Below are 25,490 nucleotides of genomic sequence, written 5' to 3'. Positions count from 1 at the left end.
GTAAATGCATTGTTGATTATAAGCACGGACTCTGATCTGTCCATTCGTCCATCCAGAAATTCTGCCATCTACTCTAGATGCCCCCTCAAAGAAATGAATTTGAGGGGGAATTGCCTCTCATTCAACTCTGTCTCACATCTTCTCTTGCAAGTTCACAGACTGCAGATTGCAGGTGTTGGAAATCCAAAGTAACACACACAAGATGATGGAGGAACTCAGCATCTATGGAAAACATTTGATGTTTCAGGCCAAAACCCTTAATCAGTCCTGATGAAGGGTCTCAGCCCGAAACATCAACTGTTCACTCTTTTCCGTATATTGCCTGGCGTGCTGAGTTCCAACAGCATTTTGTGTATGTTCCCTCGTGAGTTGATCCCTTACCAACATTTAACCTGGTGTGTCTCTGAATGTCCTCCTGTGCAAATGTATTCATTGTTATACCCAGATCTGATTTCACAATGTAGCAAATCTTTCCTCCTTCATCGCCTTGGCAATACAGACCAACATTCCATTTCTCTGGCCAGTAACTTGCTCTACTTCCATGCAAACAGCCAGATCCTTCTCTGTCAGCATTCTTTAGTCTCTTTCCACTTCAACAATACTCTATTTTTATCCACTATCCAAATTGCTGGTCTCATTTATTCCCACATTATCACCATTTGCCAAATTGTTGTGTACTCATTGGCCCATAAATCAACCCATCTGCCTCTATGTGCAATCTGTCACTTTTTGTTTACATCTTGAGAGTTCCACCTAATCATTTTCATTTCCCTATCAATATCCTTTTACAGACTCTGCATCTAAATAATTTCTGCCCACCCTCACTCTAAATGTCTTGTGAATAATGTACTGTATTCTTTTGGATCTTTGTAGATCTAATTAAGTCTAGGCACTGCATTATGGAATTCTAATTGTCTAGACTATGAATAGAAATTAATTTAATATGATTTAAGGTGTCTGACTAAGAAGGTAATGACTACTTAAAGATAATCAAACAGCTAAACAAATGGAAAAGAAAACGGCAGATAAAATGTCTTATATATAATGCCAGAATTGCTGAACTGTACAATATCTTAGTAGCAGGCCTCTGCTGGTTGTCCTAGCTATCTACATAAGCCAATATGCAAGCCAAGCCAGTAGGAAATGGAGAGCAAGCTGTCGTCCATGCAGCAGGCTTCCCTCTCCATACAGCTGATGAATCCAAAGGAACGGCAGGGACCAGTACAGTATCTACCATAAATGTAATCTATTGTATTTTAAAGGTTACCATCTGTTTCTTTTTAAAGCATCTATACCAAAAATGTTTTAAAATCATCATTCTGCTGAGAAAATAGTAAGATGCTCATTCGGTATGCATCAAGTACTATGTGGGATTGAAATCAGTTAACTTTGAACAGGTTTCTAAGTAATCTTACAAATGAGCAAGTACAACTGTTAACAACCCTTATCTATGTCACCTAGTTCTATTTGACCAACAGTAATGATAACTAAAATTTTGAAAATAAGTTACTATCTGCATATCTAATTCAAGGGCTTTCAGATATGCACTTGGAATTCACGATATACTTGAACAGCAATTGCTGCATTTTTGGGAGAGATCTCTACCAAGAACGCCAGAGATTGTGGTAGATAGGCAAGGAAACGTAAGATGACAAAGCTCTTGAGTGGGGAAATTAAAGTAGCTGATAGGTGGTTATACAGGGTAAATAAAGATCATGGTAATGGACAACACAAGGAAATGTGCAGATGGGTAGTGAAGTATAGGAGTAGACAACCAAACCATAAAAAATGATTTTGCATGATGACTTTTAGAAATAGAGTTCATCAAATCTTGACTGAAAGCTGCTTGAAAAAAGTTCCACAGCAAGATGTTGAAACCATGCCAAGGCAAAAAGGGGCTTAAGTTTCACTAAATAACAATAGTCTATGGTGAACTTTGCTTCAGGCATGTGATTATATTCCAGACTGTGTAGTTGCACCTATCTGTTTGTGGTTCCACAAGTGTCTATAGATAATTACACACACATGAAGTTCTTGCAGATTTGAATTAAGAAAAATGTTTAGTAGGTGAGTTATTTTCAGATATAATCACTGAATTGTTGACATGTTATGTTGCTGCGAGAAGTGTGGCAACACTTGCTGGCAGCCCAGCACAATCCTTGTTGATTTGATTTAATGCAAAATGATGCATTTCACTTCATGTTTCAATGTACATGTGACAAATAAAGCTAATCTTTAAAAATATATTTAATCATTTGAATTGGAACTCAGTTTAAGATTAAAACAGAATTTAATAGCACAAGCACAGTGTTTAATTGGAATATCGATAAGAATTAATCATAAAGATCTCATGGAAAAGCAAACAAAATTGCTATACACGCAAACACAAACCTACAGTCTGATAAATTTAGACCTAAGCTTCCTATTATTTGAACACCAGGACTTACAGTTTTAATTAATCTTGTACTGATTGACCTGTGTTTAACTTGATGCTGCTAGTAAGAAAATTAAAACACTGGAAGTAAATATGAAAAAAAAGATGAGGTCCATAAAATTAATTTATCAGCACTGATAACCACTAGAATACGGTCCATTCCCAGTTTATTACTGATAATTGATTTCATTAAATTTTGTTTTCATTATTACCTGTTTGTTCCAGTTTCTGTAAACATTGTAGCCGGAAATCACGGAGCAGAGGTTATCAAAGTATAGTGAAAAAAATCTTTTTACACTACCACTGTAGAAGAGAACGTTTAATACTAATGATTACAAATGTCTACAGCACAAACATTACTGGTCTATTATATATTGCATTACATTTTTACAATATCACTGAAAACATTTACTTTAACTCTCCAGCTTATAGTTATGTACTGTACAACAATCTGCTGAATATGAGCAGCAACTGTGGGGGAACGTTTGGGGTTGAAAACCCACATTGACTTGCTTAGTGTGTCCAGCAGGTTGTTGCTCTGGATTGCAGCACCTGCAATCGATTATAGACAGACAAGCTATGAACATAACAGGGACTACAGCATCGATGGGCTAACAATATGAGAAACTTACTGAAAAGCAGGTATTAAAAGGATCAATTTTGTCTGAAAAGGAGGAAATGTTAGTTACACATATCTTTGTCAGACAATATTCAATACTAACCAATAACAATTTCACTGTCTAATAACACTCAGTCACAATCTCCAAGTTCCCTAATTATTATTTGAATATCATTCCCCATGTGAATATTTGGTGCCTTCTTATCTCAAGCACAAGTCTGCAGGTGCAAACTCTTTATTTGAGGGGCCAGATGATACTCAGCCAAGGAGTATCACTGCTTGTCCATGTGTATTTTGAAGGTTACCATCAGGTTTTTCTTACACTGTATACTATTTTCAAAGATTAAATATTAGTTTTGTCATGTAAACATTGAAACCTTCAAGGGAATGCATTAGAAAATGTTTGTGAACTCTTAACCTGAGAAAATCTGCTGGAATTCCAAAGCAAGAAACACAAAATGCTGGTGGAGGAACTCAGCAGGCCAGGCATCATCTATGGAAATGAATGAACAGTCGATGTTTCAGGCTGAGACACTTCATTAGGACTGATGACGGGTCTTGGCCTGAAACATGGACTTTTTACTCTTTTTTCCATAAATACTGCCTGGCCTGCTGAGTTCTTCTAGCATTTTGTTGCAGGAAACACATATTTTCTTCTAGGGATATTCATTATCCAGAACGGGTCACTAGAAAGTACTCATGAAAAGGAACTTTCCGATTTCTTTCCACTGTATCTGGGCTTCCCAACCTTTTTTATGCCATTAACCGGGTAGTTTGTGGACTCCAGGTTGGGAACCCTTCCTCTCTATCCAACTAGCTACACATCGTTGAATCTGGGGTGTTATTTATGGACACACTGAGGCAGAATGTAACTGGGGCTGTTAAAGGAATTTCATGTCAAATAAGGAGCAGCTTTTTGATGATGAGTCATGGAAATCTGTAACGTTACTCCAAATGGCAGAGGATATTGGGTCATTTAGTATTTTCCAAGTCAGCTGCCCCTTCTGGAAAAAGAGTCAAGGTTCAGAGACTAAAGGCAAATCAATGAACTGGAGATAATAGGCTGAGGACCCATTCTCTTGTTCCCATGCTAACTCAACATAGACCAACAGATAGATTTGACACTGCTTGTCAACATGATTTAGTATTTGTACATAAATAAATCAGTAGAAGCTAAGAATAAAGGAATTATTTACAAATATAGTACTGTATGTTTGATTCCCTTGAGGTCAGTAAGTTCAATTTTCCTCCTCCCTCTTCTCCTTACATGGGTCTGATCTGAATTCCTGGCATTCTTCCATAGACATTTGTGTATAAAAGCCAGTCTAATCAACAATAGATGTTAGTTACAGTGGATTGGATTCTGACTTCATACGGCTTCCAAATACATACTGCCATCATAAAGCACCAGTAGACATCTGATTATTCTCCCAGATTGTTGATTGTAATGCTCACCATAAAACACATACTGAACTTTGAATTTTGTAGTTTGCATGGCTCAGTCACACACTGTCTTTGCCAAATGAATGCTCAAAACAAATGGAAACACATCTCTGGACTCATTCTTACATATAGTCAACGTGTCGCAAGGTTCTGATCTACTAGTGCTTTTACCCAGTGTCATCATTCTGATTGTCACATCTGCTTCTATTTAAATTCCATTAATGACTTTAATGTAGACATTACAGAAGTAATTAGTACACTTGCAAATACATAATGATTTTTTTCAATCCTGATGCAGGGTCCCCTGATCCAAACATCCTTTGCTTCCACCCACTGAGTTCCTTCAATAGCTTGTTTTTTTTGCTCCAGCATCTGCGGTCTCTTGTGTTTTTGTGATTCTTGGAAGTTTGTATGTTTGGGCCCATATATTGATATCCTGATATGTTAACATGTTTACAGTAATGCATTCAAAGTAGGGAACCTGCAGGTTTATTTATGCAGGGAAGCCACTGAAAAATTACAAGCTAAGAGAGAATGGGTGATAATATTGACAACCAGATAAATTGCATAAGTAATGTAAAGCGGCAGAAATGACAGATTAGGATAAATTGCTTTAAAACAAAGGCAATCTATAGGGACAATAATAAGAAAGTTCTGCAGATGATATCATAGAGGGTGACCAGAATAAAACCAAGCCTTGGAGCTATTAGTTCCTCAAAAAATTCAGAAATAAATTGTGAGAAATACAATTTACAAAGGTTAAAATTTAAATTTTAAAATAATGGAAGAATTAGATGCCACCCGGTTCTGTTAGTTTTCTTGAACTAGGTAAGGATTGTAGGCCTGAAACTCAAAACCATGCTTCAAGAGCATCAAGTTCAATGCAGGACTTTTTTTTTTTAACTAAAAGATTCAGCTTCAGCTGAGAGAGATTTTATTATTTTGAAAGGGAACCACAAATAGAAGTCAGCAGTGGCAGATTCCCATTTGCTCAAATAAAGATATAAAGATTATAGGTTTTCATAGATATAGAGCAATGAAATAGATCCTTCAGCCCATCCAGTTCATGCCTAACATCAACCACCCATTTTCATTAGTACTATATTAATCTCATTTTTAATTCACCCACATTCTTACCAACTCTGCTGAGGAGATTCTACCATTCAGCTAAACACTACGAGCAATTTATAATTAACCAATTTAACCTAACAACAACTTTGGGGGTTTTGAAGCACCTGAGAGAAACCAACAGTGGGTACATGCAAACTTCACATAGACTCCATCTGAGGCCAGGATTGAACCCTGGTCTCTGTGGCTGTGCATGATGGCTCTACCGGTTGTGCCCTGATGCACACAGTATTTGGGTACTACTTTTAAGGAGGCAGAGAAAGGAAATTCCCGAGTTTTTCTTTCTCAAACATGGTGTCAGATGATGTTTCTTGGTTACTCAGGAAAACGCAGAAAGCCCATCCTTAGCTGGCTTTGAGAAGGTGATGGTGAATCACGTTTGAACTGTTGCATTTTCATAGCTTTATGTAACTTAGGTAAGAGACCACATTCATAAAAACATAGAAGTGAAAGACTAAAAAAAAATGTGCAGATATTTATAAATGTAATCCTCACAGAATGGCTACTTTCAGATCCATCGTTATAAACCAGTTCCTGATGTAGAATCACTTCTTGATGAAAATTTTGCCAAAGGCATTGTCAAACCATCACATTGGCATAGCGGTTACTGCGGTACTATTACAACTCGGGGCATCGGAATTCGGGGTTCAATCCCAGCGGCCTTGGCAGTCAAAGTGAAGGATAATCCAAAGAGCTTTTACAAGTATATTAAGAGCAAAAGGATTGTAACAGATAAAATTGGTCCTCTTGAAGATCAGAGTGGTCGGCTTTGTGCGGAACCAAAGGAAATGGGGGAGATCTTAAATAGGTTTTTTGCGTCTGTATTTACTAAGGAAGCTGGCATGAAATCTATGGAATTGAGGGAATCAAGCAGTGAGACCATGGAAACTGTACAGATTGAAAAGGAGGAGGTGTTTGCTGTCTTGAGGAAAATTAAAGTGGATAAATCCCCGGGACCTGACAGGGTGTTCCCTCGGACCTTGAAGGAGACTAGTGTTGAAATTGCGGGGGCCCTGGCAGAAATATTTAAAATGTCGCTGTCTACGGGTGAAGTGCCGGAGGATTGGAGAGCGGCTCATGTTGTTCCGTTGTTTAAAAAAGGATCGAAAAGTAATCCGGGAAATTATAGGCCGGTGAGTTTAACGTCAGTAGTAGTTAAGTTATTGGAGGGAGTACTAAGAGACAGAATCTACAAGCATTTGGATAGACAGGGGCTTATTAGGGAGAGCCAACATGGCTTTGTGCGTGGTAGGTCATGTTTGACCAATCTGTTGGAGTTTTTCGAGGAGGTTACCAGGAAAGTGGATGAAGGGAAGGCAGTGGATATTGTCTACATGGACTTCAGTAAGGCCTTTGACAAGGTCCCGCATGGGAGGTTAGTTAGGAAAATTCAGTCGCTAGGTATACATGGAGAGGTGGTAAACTGGATTGGACATTGGCTCGATGGAAGAAGCCAGAGAGTGGTGGTAGAAAATTGCTTCTCTGAGTGGAGGCCTGTGACTAGTGGTGTGCCACAGGGATCAGTGCTGGGTCCATTGTTATTTGTCATCTATATCAATGATCTGGATGATAATGTGGTAAATTGGATCAGCAAGTTTGCTGATGATACAAAGATTGGAGGTGTAGTAGACAGTGAGGAAGGTTTTCAGAGCCTGCAGAGGGACTTGGACCATCTGGAAAAATGGGTTGAAAAATGGCAGATGGAGTTTAATACTGACAAGTGTGAGGTATTGCACGTTGGAAGGACAAACCAACATAGAACATACAGGGTTAATGGTAAGGCACTGAGGAGTGCAGTGGAACAGAGGGATCTGGGAATACAGATACAAAATTCCCTAAAAGTGTCGTCACAGGTAGATAGGGTCGTAAAAAGAGCTTTTGGTACATTGGCCTTTATTAATCGAAGTATTGAGTATAAGAGCTGGAATGTTATGATGAGGTTGTAAGGCATCGGTGAGGCCGAATCTGGAGTATTGTGTTCAGTTTTGGTCACCAAATTACAGGAAGGATATAAATAAGGTTGAAAGAGTGCAGAGAAGGTTTACAAGGATGTTGCCGGGACTTGAGAAACTCAGTTACAGAGAAAGGTTGAATAGGTTAGGACTTTATTCCCTGGAGCGTAGAAGAATGAGGGGAGATTTGATAGAGGTATATAAAATTATGATGGGTATAGATAGAGTGAATGCAAGCAGGCTTTTTCCACTGAGGCAAGGGGAGAAAAAAACCAGAGGACATGGGTTAAGGGTGAGGGGGGAAAAGTTTAAAGGGAACATTAGGGGGGGCTTCTTCACACAGAGAGTGATGGGAGTATGGAATGAGCTGCCAGACAAGGTGGTAAATGCGGGTTCTTTTTTAACATTTAAGAATAAATTGGACAGATACATGGATGGGAGGTGTATGGAGGGATATGGTCCGTGTGCAGGTCAGTGGGACTAGGCAGAAAATGGTTTGGCACAGCCAAGAAGGGCCAAAGGGCCTGTTTCTGTGCTGTAGTTTCTATGGTTTCTATGGCCTCTGTAAGGCATCTGTGCATCCTCCCCTTGGAATGCGTGGGTTTCTCCCGAGCGCTCTGGTTTCCTCCCACAGTCTTGTAAGTAGGTTAATTGGTCATTTATTGTCTCATGATTAGGCTAGCGTTAAATCAGAGGGTCCCTGGGTGTTGTGGCTCAAAGGACCGAAGGCCTGCTGTGAATAAATAAAATAAATACAAATCCTGTGATCTCAGAAAGATCACTGGTGAATTTTTATGAAGAGTGAACCTTTAGCCAATCAAGATGCAGAAATTTTCCACATTATGAAGTCACTATGTAAATGTAATACTTAACCATACGACATTATCACTTCCATCATGGAGCTCCAGCATATCAGATTTACCAGACACACGAGGAAACACTCAACGAAAAAATTTTTAAAAAACGCAAGGAAGACTTCTGGTCTGGTTAAAGGTAATAATTAATGAAAAATTACATTCAATTACTCAAATATAATTCCTGGTGTAATCAGTGTTTGAACATTACTATTACTTTGTATATTTAACTCTATTGAAGTGAGCTACAATGGTCCAGCAGTGACCTCTTCTGTCAGAAAATGAAATTACAACAATGTCACACAATGGACAGAAGGCACAGAATCAGAATAAACGTTTTTTAAGAGCTGGAATGATATAATTAATAGTCTACCAAGAGAAGAGTTCTTGACACTCAGTTATTTACTATTTATTTTAAAGACTGGACGAGGGCAAAGTATTCAAGTTTGTCAGTAACACGCTGACAAATGCAAGTTGGTGGGAGGCCATGGTATAGTAAGGATTGTTGTGTTCGGCACCAGGATATACTGTAGATCAATTGAGTGGACAAAAACTTGGCAAATATGGAAAAGCGTGAGGTCATGCATTTCAGTAAGGGGAAACAAAAAAAGACAAATAATTAGCTAAATGGAGAGAAATCTTGGAGGCAGTCTATCTGAAAGAGAGTCACGAGAATAATTCCTGAGATGAGAAGGTTGTCCTATCATGAGCAGCTACAGGAGTTGGATCTGTATTCCTTGTACAGATTAAACATACAAGATTGCAATAGATAAAAAGTTTTCATTTAAAACTTAAGTCTGTAGTAATATCTTCCTGCAGAGGGTTGAGAATCTCTGAAATTCTTTCCTCCAATGATTGTGGAGGAAGATAAAGTTTTGGAAAGATTGGGGAATTCAGGGTTGTGAGGAACTGGCAAGGAAGAGCAGTGAAGTCTTGAGTAGTGGAGCAGGCTTGAGGAGCCTGGTAGTTTACTCCAGTTATTACTTATCTCATTCTTAAACATTACAAGGATTAAGGAGAGACAGGTACAGTGGAGTGGTAGGTGAATGGGATTAGACTAGGTACGTCTGCAATTGAACTGTGAAAGCATCTATTCAGAGATATGAAGAACAACAATAAATTAGAGTCGAGGTTGCTGAAAAGCCTTGGAGGATATTATTATTAACTGTTCCAAGACAAAGAAAATGATAATGCAATGCAAATTCTCAATCTGCACCCACAGCTTGGTTGAAGGGCTCAAACATGCACATGAAACTACACATAATCTGTCGAGATGAGGACATGGAGAAGCTTCATGAGGATATGAATAAGCTTAGTGATGGCAGGCAGAGCACTGAGTGGAAAATACATGGTTATCCGCCATGAAAGAGAAGAGATAGAAACGCTGTATTGATATTTTGATATTCAAGGAGTCCAGGGTACCCCTACACAAAACTGTAGATGCGGCAAGCAATGAAGAATGCAAATGGTATGTTTCAGTCCAAAAATATTTATTTATTGAACAAGCAACACACATCAAAGTTGCTGGTGAACGCAGCAGGCCAGGCGGCATCTGTAGGAAGAGGTGCAGTCGACGTTTCGGGCCGAGACCCTTCGTCAGGACTAACTGAAGGAAGAGTGAGTAAGGGATTTGAAAGTGGGAGGGGGAGGGGGAGATCCAAAATGATAGGAGAAGACAGGAGGGGGAGGGATGGAGCCAAGAGCTGCACAGGCACCTGTCCAGCTCTTGGCTCCATCCCTCCCCCTCCTGTCTTCTCCTATCATTTTGGATCTCCCCCTCCCCCTCCCACTTTCAAATCCCTTACTCACTCTTCCTTCAGTTAGTCCTGACGAAGGGTCTCGGCCCGAAACGTCGACTGCACCTCTTCCTACAGATGCCGCCTGGCCTGCTGCGTTCACCAGCAACTTTGATGTGTGTTGCTTGAATTTCCAGCATCTGCAGAATTCCTGTTGTTTTTATTTATTGAGACATAGTTCGGAGTAGGCCCTTCCGGCCCCTCAAGTCGCACCACCCAGCAATCCCCCGATTCCATCCTGGTCTAATCATGGGACAATTTACAATGACCAATCTACCAATCATTGGACTGTGGGAGGAAACTGGAGCTCCCAGATGAAACCCCTGCGGTCACGGGGAGAACATACAAACTCCTTACAGGCAGCAGCAGTAATTGAATGCGGGTCGCCTGTACTGTAAAGAGGTGACCTGATAGAGGTGTACAAGATGATGAAAGGCATTGATCGTGTGGATAGTCAGAGGCTGAGATGGCTGGCATGAGAGGGCACAGTCTTAAGGTGTTTGGAAGTAGATACAGAGGAGATGTCAGGGGCAAGGTTTTTTTTATGCAGAGACTGGTGAGTGCATGGAATGGGCTGCCGTCGAGAACGGTGGAAGCAGATAAAGAGTCTTTTAAGAGACTCCTGGACAGGTACATGGGGCTTAGAAAGATAGAGGGCTATGGGTAACCCCAGGTAACTTCTAAGGTAAGGACATGTTCGGCACAGCTTTGTGTGCCGAAGGGCCTGTTTTGTACTGTAGGTTTTCTATGTTTCTATGTTGTGATAACCACTATACTACCATGCCACCCTAAATATCACCTTGCCTAAAAAAAAAGTACTGGCTATAGGGGAAGTGCAGCAATACTTCAAAGGATGCTGGGCTTGTCATATGAGGAGAAATTGACAAAACAAGGCACAGTTCTCTAAATTTTAGAGGAGTAAGAAGATGTTCCCAAAACGTTGCGTCTGCGTGTCTTTCAGCTCTTGTACCTCCTCTCTGCTGGTAGTAATGAGAAGGGGGTGTGTTCTGGGTGATGGGAACCTGCAATGATCGATGCCGTCTTCTTCATCCATCGTATTTTGAAGATGTCCTTGATGTTTGGGAGGCTAGTGCCCATGAGGGAACTGGCTGGGTTTACAAAATTCTGCAGCTTTTTCCAATCGTGTGCATTGATACCTCCATACCAAAGGATGAAACAACCAATCAGAATGCTCTCCACGGTACATCTGTAAAGATTTACTAGAGTCTTTGGTGTCATACCAAATCTCCTCAAACTCTTAATGAAATATAGCCACTGGCATGCCTTCTTTGCAATTGCATCAATGTGTTGGGACTCAAAATAGATCTTCAGGGATGTTCCAGCAAGATGGCGGTGTGTTTGAAAGCAGGGTTTCAAAGGTGTTGTTTTCTTTGTAAAATTTTTTTTTTTGTGATTGAAAGACAATTCTATTCCAAGAACTTTGGGTACTGCAGGGCTACTGCATCAGTGAGCTGCTCATTGATCAGAGTAGTTGGACTGGTGTCGGCAGTGGAGCTGGCCAAGATGCCGAAGGGGCTGGCCAGAATGCTGGGGAAGCAGCCGGTTGGGATGGAGCCCGCCTCGATATCGGGAAAGGAGCCTGCTAGGACGTCGGAGAAGCCCGTCGGGATGTCAGGACAGCAGCCAGTCAGGATGTTGGGAAAGGAGCCGTCTGGGATGTCAGAGAAGCCCATCAGGATGTCGGGAAAGAAACTGCTTTGGGTTCAGAGGAACTGACCTGGCTGCAGACCATGTTGCTGACTGCTACTCACAAGCATCGGCGTTGGTGCGTGAAGGCAGCGTGCAGTATAACTGTGGGAGATTGTCTCGGACATTTCACTCACAATCACAAGACTATTAGACAGTGATAATGTAAGTTACCACAGACCTGTTACCCTTGTCTGGTGGCGCGACAGATGACATGGCAGCTCAATAGCCTTGATTATAATGAGGACTAGGCCTCGAGCCCTAGGCTCGCCTACTGGTGCAGACCAGGTGAGGAAATGCGCTCAGCTGGGGGCTGGCCTCCTGTGTTCAAGTGGTGGAATGACAGGCTGGATTGTGTGCATCTGCGCCCATCAATTGTGGGACATGTTGCTCAAGATCTCGGACTATATATATGTTTTTTTTGGGTAACCATGCTTCTTTGCTCACTATTTTGAATGTTGCTTGCTATTCTGACTATTTCTCGCTATTTTATATGTTTGCCCGCTATTCAGAATGTGCATTTTTTGTCTGTTTTACACCTTGGCCCCAGGGGTACGCGGTCTCATTTGGCTGTATCTATGGATGGTGAATGACAATTAAGCTTGATTTGATTTGTCACCAAGGAACTTACCCTTTTCACTGCTGATCCCTCAATGAGGACTTGTGTGTGTTCCCTCAACTTACCCCTCCTGGAAGTCCACAATCAACTTCTTGGTCTTGTTGTCGCAACACCTCTGTGGTGACATCACCGAACCAGCTGATTATCATGCTTCCTCGTCACCATCAAAAATTCTGCCAACAACAGCGTCATCAGCAAATTTATAGATGGGATTTCAGTTGTGCCTAGTCACGCAGTCAAGAGTGCCGAGAGTAGAGCAGCAGGCTAAGCGCCTGTGCGGACTGGTAGTGTGCAGGAAATGTTATTTCTGATCCACACTGACTGTGATCTCCCAATGAGCAAGTCATGGATCCAGGTGCAGAGGCCTGGGCTTTGAAGCTTGTTGACTGGTACTGAAGGCATGATGGTGTTGAACACTAAGCTATTATAACTAAACAGCTGCCTGTTGTAGGTCTCACTGTTGTCCAGCTGGTCAAGGTGTCCAGGTTAATTTTCTAAACAGCGAGAAAATTCAAAATTTGGAGCTGCAAAAGAACTTCAGAGTCTTTAAGGGTTAATTTGCAGGTTGATTTGCTGGTAAGGAAGATAAATGTAATGTTGGCATTCATTTCAAGAGGACTTCAATATAAGAGCAAGGATGTGATGCTGAGGCTTTATAAGGCACTGCTCAGACCACACCTGGGGTATTGTGAGGAGTGTTGGCAGAATTTTTGATATGACAAGGAGGCGTACAGGAGCATGATAATCAGCTGGCTCGGAGATGTCACCACAGTGGTGTTGCAACAACAAGACCAAGAAATTCATTGTGCTGGCATTGGAAAGGGTCCAGAGGAGGTTCATGAGAATGGAAGGGTTAATGTATGAAGAGCATTCAAAGGCTCTGGGCCAGTACTCACTGGAATTTAGAAGAATGAGGGGGATCTCACCGAAACATTGAAAGGCCTAGATAGAGAGGATATTTCCTATAGCGGGGAGGGAGTCTGAGATCAGAGGTCACAGCTTCATAATAGAGAACATCCGTTTAGAATGATGAAGAGGAATTTCTTTAGCCAGAGGGTGGTAAATCTAAGCAATTCATTGCCACAGATGGCTGTGGAGGCCAAGTCATATTTAAAATGGAGGTTGATAGGTTCTTTATTAGCCAGGGTGTCAAAGGTTATGGGGAGACTGGGGTTGACGAGGATAATAAATCAGCCATGATGGAATGCTAAAGCAAACTTGATAGGTTGAATGGCCTAATTCTATTCCTCTGTCTTATGGTCCAAGGCCCAGTGGAGAGCCTGAGAGCTTGCCTGCACCTATTGTGGCAGCAGGCAAGTTGCAGTGGGTCCAGGTCCTTGATTAGGCAGGAGTTCATTATAGCCATGACCGACCTCTCGAAGCACTCCATCACAGTCAACGTGAGTGATAGTCACTGACGCAGCCCACCCTGGTCTTCCTGGGCTTTGGTATGATTGATGCCCTTTTGAAGCAGGTGGGAATCTCTGATTGAAGTACTGAGAGATTGAAGGTGGCCTTGAACACTCCAAGTTGGTTGGCCTACCAGCTACACCATCAGGGCCCGACAACCTTGCGAGAAATCACCCTCTTGAATGTCGGCCTCTGAGACAGATACCACAGGGCTGCCAGATGGAACAGGAACTCACACGGTTTTATTTTCCCACAAAGTGTATTTTTACACTTTTTATTTTCATACACAGTGTGCATGAAAGGTGTTCAGGCAGGAAGGTAGAGCAGAGGCCAAATTCAGGTGAGCTCTGATCTTATTGAACGTTGAAGGAGATCAAAGTGACCGAACAGGCCGCTCTTGATTCCTTTTCACATGTTTTGTACAAAAAAAATGGAGTTTAGTGGAGGGAATTGGGACCAAGAGTTGGCAGCAAGTATTATACCAAGCACAGATATCCTACCTTTCAATGTGTGTAGCAGTGACAATCAGGAGCTGGATATAAGCCGGTAGGAAGGTCCATCACTTCAGTAACTTTCATTTCCCTGGCTAGGGGGAAGGAAAAGAACTCTCACTGCTCATTTACCTTCCTCTCAGGCATGTTCGCTCTGCCTCACCTTGTTCTCTCCCCCCCCCCCCCCCATTCATCTCTTGCCCTGGTTACCCTTGTATTCACCCACTCCTGCATCTTCACTCCCTCCCCCTCTCACTTCACACCCTCTCACCCTCTCTCCTCTCACTTCACTCCCTCTCACCCTCTCACTTCACTCCCTCTCACCCTCTCACTTCACTCCCTCTCACCCTCTCACTTCACTTCCACTCCCTCTCACTTCACTCCCTCTCCCCTCTCACTTCACTCCCTCTCCCCTCTCACTTCACTCCCTCTCCCCTCTCACCCTCTCACTTCACTCCCTCTCACCCTCTCACTTCACTTCCACTCCCTCTCACTTCACTCCCTCTCCCCTCTCACTTCACTCCCTCTCCCCTCACTTCACTCCCTCTCCCCTCTCACCCTCTCACTTCACTCCCTCTCCCCTCTCACTTCACTCCCTCTTCCCTCTCACTTCACTCCCACTCCCTCTCACCCTCTCACTTCACTCCCTCTCCCCTCTCACTTCACTCCCTCTCACTTCACTCCCTCTTCCCTCTCACTTCACTCCCACTCCCTCTCACCCTCTCACTTCACTCCCACTCCCTCTCACTTCACTCCCACTCCCTCTCACCCTCTCACTTCACTCCCACTCCCTCTCACTTCACTCCCACTCCCTCTCACCCTCTCACTTCACCCCCTCTCCCCTCACTTCACACCCTCTCCCTCCTCACCACTCCCTCTCCCCTCTCACTTCACCCCCTCTCCCCTCACTTCACTTCACTTCACTCCCTCTCCCTCTCCCTCTCCCCTCACTTCACTCCTTCTCCTTCTCCTTCTCCTTCACCGACCTTCCCTCACCAGACCGCTCCCTCAGCTTCTGGGTTGCCAGGGAAGCGGCGCCGCGTCAGCGGGGTCAGAGGTGAGCTCGCCGGAAGTGGAAGGCCCGTCCCGGTGTTTAGCTTTTGCCGCCGCCGCCTGGGGCTCCGGGCTGGATGCTACTCCTCCCGTCCGTTTCTTTTATTTTCAGCCCGATCAGCAGATCCGCGGGTTTAACATATGAGCGTTTCACTGGTCGCCATACGTCTGGAGCTAGCGAACCACTCGCTCCATCCGGAGGGTTTCGAGTATAGCGGTGAGTGGTGGCCTGGGTGGGACCGGAGCCGGGTGGCCGAGTGGCTGGGTGATGGGTTCGGAGCGCTGACGCACTGGTCATCGCTGCTCCGGAGACACGGTTGCGTTTTAATCCCTTTTTCTGAGCTGAAGTCTGAAATTAGAGACTGTCGTCCCCAGTGATTGACTTCCAGAGTAATACAGTATAAATTGTGAGGCACAAGGCTCAGTAGATGTTGGAATCTGGAACAACTATCTGCTGGAGGAGCTCATCGGGTCGAGTAGCATCTGTGGGAGGAAAGGAATAGTCTGCGTTTCAGCTCAAAATCCTGCCTCACAATTCAAGTTATGACCATTTTGTACTACAGCAGGTTTTGTTTTGTACTAATTATGTTTTTCTTGCTTTAATTGTTTTTCTTTTGTATCACTTTACATAATTTGTTTATTTCTTTCTTCTGAAGTTGGTGTTTCTGGTGCTGTGTGCCCGTGGTGCTGCTAGCAAGGAAGTTTTTCGTTGCATTTGCACGTATGTGTACTTGTGACTGAATTTGAAATCCTGATACCTGATAAAAACAAGTTTCTGTAAAGTGGACAAAATCTTAAGAAAAGTTCAAAGAGGTGTGAGTTTTTAAAAAAAAAATAACCTGTGTTAAGGAGAGGAATACTTGAATCTAAATCCATGTTAACGTGAGCAGTGGAGTTCCCGCAGTCATAACTTGCTGTCAGCTGGGTAGCAATTGTAGAATGGGTCAGACTTGTTGAAATATAATTCAATCTCCACAGTCCTCTGGAAGAGAAAAATCTTTTAAATTCCCTGTAATTCTCTGAGATAAATTCCTCCTTGCCTGGTTTTATTAAAACAGAAGAATAAAGCACATCAGATACAGAGTAAAATTTCCAAGCGGTTTATGAAGGACCCGTGAAAATATTGTTGCAGGTGAGGAGAACAAGAAATGAGTCAGCAAGTATTAATAAAGAAAAAGAGAGTTATTGTTCTTCTGTTCACAAGGCTCTCCCTATTGAAACCCATACTACTGTTGTAGAAATGTGAGAGAGAGAGACTGGGGGAAGGTGGAGATGGTCTGACTGAAGGAAAGAAGAAATGTGGAGGCAGAAGAAGAGCAAGCTGAGAGTGGACTTAGGAAAGGGGGAAGCTGAAGGAGGGAATGAGACCATAAGACATAGGAGCAGAATTAGGCCATTCAGCCCATTGAGTCTGCTCTGGCATTCCATCTTGGATCCCAGTGAACTCCATTCCCATCTTCTCACCATATCCTCTGATGCCTGACCGATCAGGAAACAATTAACTTCTGCCTTAAATATACGCACGGACTTGGCCTCCACCGCAGTCTGGTTAACAGAGCATTCCACAGATTTACTACTCTCTGGCTACAAAAAAAAATTCCTCCTTCCTTCTGTTCTAAAGGGTCACCCCTCTATTTTGAGGCTGTGCTCTCAAGTTCTGGAACCCTCTGCATTCTTCTAAATTCCAGTGAGTACAGGCCCAAAGCTGCCAAATGCTCCTCATATGTTAACCCCTTTGTTACCAGAATCATCCTTGTGAACCTCCTCTGGACTCTCTCCAATGACAACACATCCTTTCTGAGATATGGGGCCCAAAACTGTTGACAACTCCGATATCAGTTGGGATGATGAGGAAGTGGGGCCAGAGAGTGTAGATAGGAGCATGTGTACCTCTATATATAATTGGTGTGCGTCCTGGGCTAATGTAGTTTAAAAGCAATCAAACACAGCCGTCTTCTGCTGTGTCATGTACTGAAGTGAAAGCAAGCCTATACTGGGGTGGGGGGGGGAATGTATGATCATGTAATTGAGAAAATACAATGGGTTAAGGATGAAATGCCTACTATTTTATCTGGGAATGGATGAAGAATCAACCTTTAGACTGTGAAGAATGAGGAAGTGCATTGAAACACCAGCAACTAATGTTATTCTCTGAGGAATGTGGATTTACTGCATGTGCAAGTATATTCACGCAGCTTTCCAGCAAATGCCCTTTTGAGCAGATGCCAGATCGGTTACTGCAGTTTGTGCTTCTGCAGGTGCCTGAGCTGCATCAGTGACATAGAGAATCGGTTGCATTTTGCTTTCATTGGGATAGGCAGTGCCATGGAAGTCTTCAAAATGAGAGCAAGAGTCATTAAATATAATTGTAACTTTGAAATCACACCTAGGTAATTCAATGGTTTGCTTTCCTTCAATAGTTGAATGAGAATTGAAGGACAGATTCTTATGAAGTTTTTGTTTCCAGGAGCTAATCAGAATCAGGTTTATTATCAGTGGCATGTGTCGTGAAATTTGTTAACTAAGCAGCAGCAGTTCAATGCAATACATAATATATAAAAGAAAAACAAAATATAATAATTAAATCAATTACAGTATACATATATTGAATAGATTAAAAATCGTGCAAGAAACAGAAATAATATATATTTAAAAAGTGAGGTAGTGCCCAAGGGTTCAATGTCCATTTAGGAATTGGATGGTAGAGGGGAAGAAGCTGTTCCTGAATCGCTGAGTGTGTGCCTTCAGGCTTCTGTACCTCCTTCCTGTTGGTAACAGTGAGAAAAGGACATGCCCTGGGTGCTGGGGGTCCTTAATAATGGACGCTGCCTTTCTGAGTCACCGCTCCTTGAAGATGTCGTGGGTACTTTGTAGGCTAGTACCCAAGATGGAACTGACTAGATTTACAACCTTCTGCAGCTTCTTTCAGTCCTGTGCAATAGCCCCTCCATACCAGACAGTGATGCAGCCTGTCAGAATGCTCTCCATGGTAAAACTATAGAAATTTTTGAATGTATTTGAGTGCTGCATGTTTGGATTCTGAAAAATTAATTAGTGCCATTTTGTTAGTCCATCATGCAACCAATACTAAGCATTTTTTAAATGTATTCATTTGTGAGATGTAGATGTCATTGGAAATACAATGTTTTGTCTGTTACTCATTGCCTGTGAACTGAAAAGTCTGTTCAGGACAAACCACATCAATGTATCCAACTTGCGATTAGACCAGGCTGGGTAAGTTTCCTTAAGAGACAATGTGGTGATTTTTATAACAATCTTGTAGTTTTCTAAGACTTTAACAAAAAGATAGCTGTCTACATTTGAATGTGTTTCTATATGCAATACTTTGTCCATGGGTGTGACCCCATTGCTACTGTACCTCGAGGTAAATTAAGAATTTGTAATGGATAACTACAAAATAAATGGTTGTATTATTAAATTGTTTTCTTCCATGTTGTCACTAGGTTTTAGAAAAGCACACTTCATGTGTCCAAAAAGTATCAGGTCATATCCACTTACACAATGCAAAACATTCATTGACTTTGGCTTCATAAGAACATTGGCTGTATTTCAAGAGATAGCTGAGTTATATAATAGTAGAATGATTAAGTTAATGACATAAGCCACCGCCTGCAAGGAGTTTGTACGTTCTCCCTGTGACCGTGTGGGTCTCCTCCCATAGTCCAAAGATGTACTGATTGATGGGTTAATTGGTCATTATAAATTGTCCCGTGATTAGGCTCGGGTTGCTGGGTGAAAGGCTGACTCCTCGCTGTATCTCAATAAACAAATCAAAGTTAGAGCAGATAGTTTAAATATTTTTTTTTCTCCAGTGTGTTAGCACTGGTCTGCTTTAGTAACTTGGAAAGTAGGCTGTTTGCAAGGCATAGGCTTGATTAATTAAAACAATTGAAGTATTAAGTAACAGTGGGTTATGATTTATAGTTGTGAAACAGAATGTTAGGGTTGCTAGGAGAAGTGAATTTGTATGCAAGGTAAGCAACAAATTAAGAGAGAATTGAATCTTGGCAGAATGCTCCACTGACTATTGAGTTTGGCTTAATAATTCTTTCGGGTCATTTATTCCATCTGTGCGCTTAAAGTAACTTTTTACCTGACAATGTTTGCTGAAGTGTATTGCCTATGGGGAAAGAAAAGAGTAGGACCATTCATATCATAAATACAGCCAGTGTTCTTTGTTGTTGTTCTATTTCAGCCTTGCTTTAATTAACAAAAAACTATATACATTCTCTTAATTGAAACCTCATTGAAATATATTGACTGTTGAAAGGCCTCGATAGAGTGGATGCGGAGAGGATGTTTCCTATCGTGAGGGAGACCAGAGAACACAATCTCAGAATAGAGGGGCGTCCATTTAGAATGACGATGAGGAGGAATTTCTTTCACCAGAGAGTGATGGATCTGTGGAATTCGTTGCCACAGGTGGCTGTGGAGGCCAAGTGACTGGGTATATTTAAGATAGATTCTTGTTTAGTTGGGGTGTGAGGTGATACGGGAAGAAGGCAAGAGATGGGGCTGAGAGGGAAAATAGGTCAACCAGCCATAATGAAATGGTGGAGCAGACTCATTGGGCCATATGGTCTAATTCTGCTCCTATATCTTAGGGTCTTAATAATGAAAATAAAGGTACAAAATATGACTCTGCTTTGTTTTCTGCCTGCTTAGCTCTCAATATGGCAGATGACGAGAGTAAAGAGAAGAAATCATTAAGTTCAGCAAAGCTGTTGCTGGAGGGTAAAACAACTGGAGAGAAATCCACTATTTTGCATCAGCATATTGGTCGTCGAGAGATGAGAGACATGGTAATTGAAACTATAACCTCCAGCAAAGGTACAGTAAATAATAGTGCAATGTGTGAATAGAGAAAAATAAATCTTAGCAAGTCCTGGAGAAAAATATAGCTGTAGTGGCAAAAATTGATCCAAAATTAAAACAAAACAATTGCTGCCAACCTACAACCCCACAGAGTTGTTGTACTTATATGACATGCCCACAGCTCCAGTAATTGCTCCAAAGAGTCATATTCCCTATTTCAATCCTTTATTAGCAATTAGCAAACATTCATATAATTCATATTCTATGTGGTCTTCAAGAATAAAAGACCGCCTACGTAGGACGCACAGAACGAACACCCTATATACAATTCCATGCGCTAACTGTCACAGGAGTACATTCAGCCAGAGACTCACTCCACCGAGATGCAACACAGAGCGTCATAGGAGGTCATTCCTGCCTGTGGCCATCAAACTTTACAACTCCTCCCTTGGAGGGTCAGACACCCTGAGCCAATAGGCTGGTCCTGGACTTATTTCCTGGCATAATTTACATATTACTATTTAATTATTTATGGTACAACTGTAATGAAAACCAATTTCCCCCGGGATCAATGAAGTATGACTATGACTGACAAGAATTATATTGGACAGACTGGTAGGAAGCTATCAAGGGTACATGAACACCAACTGGCTGTAAACCATCATGATCAACTTTCCCTTGTATCTATACATTGTGACAGCGAAGCAGATCAATTCGACTGGACCAATGTCACTATCCTAGCCCAAGCCCCTCAACAACAAGCCCAAGAATTCTTAGAGGCTTTGTTCTCCACACAGAATTCTACAAACATGTCAAAATGAACCCAGTTTACATCCCACTTCGGCATCAAGTCATCAATCCAAAACCAAGAGCCAGTTCACACCTGATTACACACGTCAATCAATGAGGACACGTTAATCCTACGTAACGGTTGGTTGACTAACCCAACCTGGACAACAGTTATCACCTAATCGATTTTAATGAACCAATCGCGGATTACATAATCGGTAACCAATAGAAATGGCACATATACCCACACACGCAAACAGACTAATCACAGGACACTTAAAAGACAGACAATGCAGATCACCAGCACTTCATTCGAAGTTGCACTGATGATATTGCCTAGCTGGATAATGAAACATCGGCAAGCCGTTCACCTCAACCCGAGCTACAGATCTTTTCCAACATCCTAAAAGGTTGTAAAGATGAGAATAGAAGGCAAATCTCACAAGATACAACAGAGTATCTTTGATCTGCAAATGGAATCATCCAGTCTATACATAATTTATTAGATTATCTGACTTTGACATGGCTGCTATGTTGCTCCTTATTCATTAAACCTGTGAGTTGTGTTCACCAGATCTTTACCCCTTGAATTCTTTGTGCTTTTTTGATTTGTAGGTTTCTTTTTCCATGAGTGCCCTGACAAATTTGTGTTTTTACAGACAAAGATACTGTGGAATCTGCACTGAAGCCTGACCAGAAGACAACAAACAGTACTGACCCTATGGAGAAAACAAGTACCATTGATCCAAATGACAAGAGTAAATTGTACAAAGACCAGAGTGGGAATGCACCAGACTCACCATCTAAACAGCTGCCTGATCAAATCTCATTCTTCAGTGGAAATTCATCAGTTGAAGTAGTACATGGAATCATGCACCTCTACAAAACTGAGTGAGAACTTTTAAAGTTATCTTGCCTTCATAAGTTGGGGCATAGAATATGTGAGGACAGATACGAGTGAGGCCAAATTCAGAGTAAGGAGGATGAAAGGAGATGGGCAGTTGGTGCAGAGTACCCCTGTGGCCATTCCCTTCAACAATCGGTATGCCGCTTTGGATTCTGTAGTGGGGGATTGACCGAGCAGAGGAAAGCCACAGGGTCAGCTCTGTGGCCCGGAAGGGAAGAGGGGAGAAGAGGTGAGCTGTAATGATAGGGGATTTGTTGGTTAGGGGAACAGAAAAGAGGCTCTGTAGTTGAGAGCGAGATTCCTGGATGGTTTAGGCAGCATCCGTGGAAAAGACTGGTGGACGTTCCGGCCCGAAACGTGGACCAGTCTTTTCCACGGATGCTGCCCGACCTGCTGAGTTCCTCCAGCATGTTGTGAGTGTTGCCTTGACCCCAGCATCTGCAGATTATTTTGTGTTTCCTGGATGGTTTTTTGCTTCCCGGATGCCAAAGTCGGGGACATCACGGATCAAGTCCACAGCATTCTTAAATGGGAGGGTTGACAGCTAGAGATCATGATGCACGTCAGTACCAAAGACATAGGTATGATGGGTGATGAGGTTTTGCAAAGGGAGTTAGGTGATAAATCCCCAGGGCCTGACAGTGTGTTCCCTCGGACCCTGTGAGAGGCTAGTGCAGAAATTGCAGAGATATTTAAAACATCCGCAGCCACGGGTGAGGTGCTGAAGGATTGGGGGGTAGCTGACATTGTTCTGTTGTTTAAGACGGGCCCTAAGAATAAGCCAGGAAACTAGAGGCTGATGAGCCTGATGTCAGTAGTGGGAAAATTATTGGAAGGTAATGTCAGAGTCCTTCTCTATCTAAAAGTATCTTAGATAGAGAAGGACTGATTAGGGATCGTCAACATGGCTTTGTGCATAGTAGGTCGTGTCAGACCAATCTTACAGACTTCTTCAAGGAAGTTACCAGGAAAGTTGATGAAGGCAAGACAGTGGATATTATCTACATGGACTTTGATAAGGTCTTAAATTGGAAGTTGGTCAAGAAAGTTCAGTTGCTTGGCATTCAAGATGAGGCAGTAAATTAGATTAAACATTGGCTGAATGGGAGCAGCCAAAGAGTGGTTGTAGATGGTTGCTGCTCTGACTAGAGGCCTGTACCCCAGTGATTGGTGCTGTCATCTTTATCGATGATCTGGATGGTGTAGTAAACTGGATCAGCACATTTGCAGATGACATCAATATCGGGGTGTAGTGGGCAGTGAGGAAGACCACCAAAGCTTGCAGCGAGATCTGGACCAGTTAGAAAAATGGCAGATGGAAGGTAGTGCAGACTAGTGTGAGGTTTGCACTTTGGGAGGACCAACCAGGGTAGGTCCTATACCATGAGCGGTGGGGTACTGAAGAATGCGGTAGAACAGAGGGATCTGGGAATACAAATCCATAATTCCTCGAAAGTGGCATCACAGTTAGAAGGCTTTTGGCACATTAACCTGCATAAATCAGTGTCTTGAATACGGGAGTTGGGACGTTATGATGCAATTGTATAATGCAATATGAAATTGGTGAGGCCTAATTTGGAGTACCGTGTCTAGTTTTAGTCACCTATCCACAGGAAAGATGTAAATAGGTTTGAAAGAGTGCAGAAAAAACTTACAAGGATGTTGCCGGGACTTGAGGACCTGAGTTACAGGGAAAGATTGAACATATTAGGACTTTATTCTGTAGAAAGTAGAAGATTGAGGGGAAACTTGATAGTGGTATTCAAAATTTTGAGGGGTATAGATAGGATAATTGCAAGCTTTTCCCACTGAGGTTGGCTTAGTTGGTCATAGGTTAAGAATTGAAGGGGAACTTCACGCAGAGTGGTGAGAGTGTAGAACAAACTGCTAGTGCAAGTCGTGCATGCAGAGTCGATGTTAATGTTTAAGAGAAATTTGAATAGGTACACGGATGGGAAGGATATGGAGGGTTGTGGTCCGGATGCATTCATTCGAAGATGACGAAAATATAAAAGCAAGGACGCAATGTTTTATAGTGTTTCAATTTATAGTACTTGGATGAGAGAGTTGGTAGATGGAACTGGGCAGAAAACCAGGTTAGTATGGACTAGATGGGCTGAAGGGCCTGTTTCCCTACTGTAGTACTCAATCATTCGTATGGTACAGCTTTTTAACATTTTGGGTATTCCGTGCAATTCTGGTTGCCATGCTATATGAAGGAAGACATGTTGGAGACAGTTCAGAGGAGAATTACTGAGATGTTGACTGGATTGGAGCACTTTAGTCTGTGCTTCGTTTCCCAGGAGGGAAGTGGGGGGGGTGACCTAATTAAATTGTGTAAGGTAATGAGATTCACAGATAATTTAAATCTTTTTCACGTGGTGGAGGTGTCTAAAACAAAAGGTCAGAGGAAGTAGTTATGAAGGAGATCTGAGAGGGAAATTTTATTTTTACATGGAGAGTGGTTTATATCTGGAATGTATTGCCTGAGGAGGGGATAGAATTGGATACATCTAATACACTTGAATAAGTTAAGTAAGCTTTGAATAGGCATACTGGTATTTATTTATATATTCATTTATGCACATTTTATTCCATATTTGTCATCTAGCTTCAAACTTTATTAGCTTTTTTATAATTGTTGAATTGTTTTTGTTACATGTCATGCATTAACCAACACACCACAGCAAATACCTAACACATTTAAATGTATATGGTGAATAAAGTTGATATTTGCAAGCTCATGTGGTCCTAGTGAAGATAAATGGAATCAGTATAGACATCATGGGTCAAAAGGCCCTTTCTGTTCTTTATGACTCTTAATCTTTGATATCTCATTCAAATATTGCTTTATGGTTTGTAAAATGCAATCTTTCTTGTATTTCTTTTCCTGCTGGACTTGGTATGCACTGCATCAAAACAGTCCATGCAGTTGGAGACCTTTAGATATGACAGCAATATTGGGGGTGTAGTGGACAGTGAGTAATTCTTATCATGGCTTGCAGCAGGATCTTGACCAGTTGGAAAAATGGCAGATGGAATTTAATGCAGCGAATGCGAGGTGGTGTACTTCAGTAGGACCAACCAGGGTAGGTCTTACACAGTGAATTGCACGGCATTGAAGAATGTGGTCGAACGAAGGGATCTGTGAATACAGAGCCATAATTCATTGAAAGTGGCATCACAGTAGATGGGGTCATAAAGAAAGCTTTTGGCATATTGGTCTTCATAAATCGAAGTATTGGGTACAGGAGAAGGGATGTTATGTTGAAGTTATGTAAGGGGCCTAATTTGGAGTATTGTGCAGTTTTGGTCACCTACCTACAGGAAAGATATAGAGAAGGTTGAAAGAGTACAGAAAAAATTTACAAGGATGTTGCTGGGCCTGAAGGACCTGAGTTATAAGGAAAGATTGAATAAGTTGGGACTTTATTCCTTGAAATGTAGAAGAT

The 25,490-nt window shown here is 42.1% G+C and overlaps 1 protein-coding gene and 1 long non-coding RNA gene across 2 annotated transcripts in view; one reads left to right on the top strand and one right to left on the bottom strand.

The window, feature by feature from the left end:
• The window catches only part of LOC140190765 (uncharacterized), a 32,380-nt gene extending 16,893 nt beyond the window's left edge, over nt 1-15,487 (bottom strand). The window contains exons 1-2 of the long non-coding RNA XR_011883680.1: nt 15,440-15,487; nt 14,463-14,548 (exon numbers count right to left, since the gene is read on the bottom strand). This is a non-coding gene — a long non-coding RNA (uncharacterized lncRNA). The remainder of the gene's footprint in view (nt 1-14,462; nt 14,549-15,439) is intronic.
• A 40-nt stretch (nt 15,488-15,527) lies between these two features.
• brap (BRCA1 associated protein) overlaps nt 15,528-25,490 on the top strand; it is a 39,859-nt gene continuing 29,896 nt past the window's right edge. The window contains exons 1-3 of the mRNA XM_072247727.1: nt 15,528-15,723; nt 20,193-20,357; nt 21,791-22,022. Of these exons, the coding sequence (XP_072103828.1) occupies nt 15,648-15,723; nt 20,193-20,357; nt 21,791-22,022 (473 nt within the window). The 5' untranslated portion in view covers nt 15,528-15,647. The remainder of the gene's footprint in view (nt 15,724-20,192; nt 20,358-21,790; nt 22,023-25,490) is intronic.

This window comes from Mobula birostris, chromosome 31, assembly GCF_030028105.1.
Source record: "Mobula birostris isolate sMobBir1 chromosome 31, sMobBir1.hap1, whole genome shotgun sequence".
Classification (NCBI taxonomy): Eukaryota; Metazoa; Chordata; class Chondrichthyes; order Myliobatiformes; family Myliobatidae; genus Mobula; species Mobula birostris.
The sequence above is the reverse complement of the archived record's forward strand: the minus strand, read 5'-3'. Positions and strand labels throughout refer to the sequence as shown.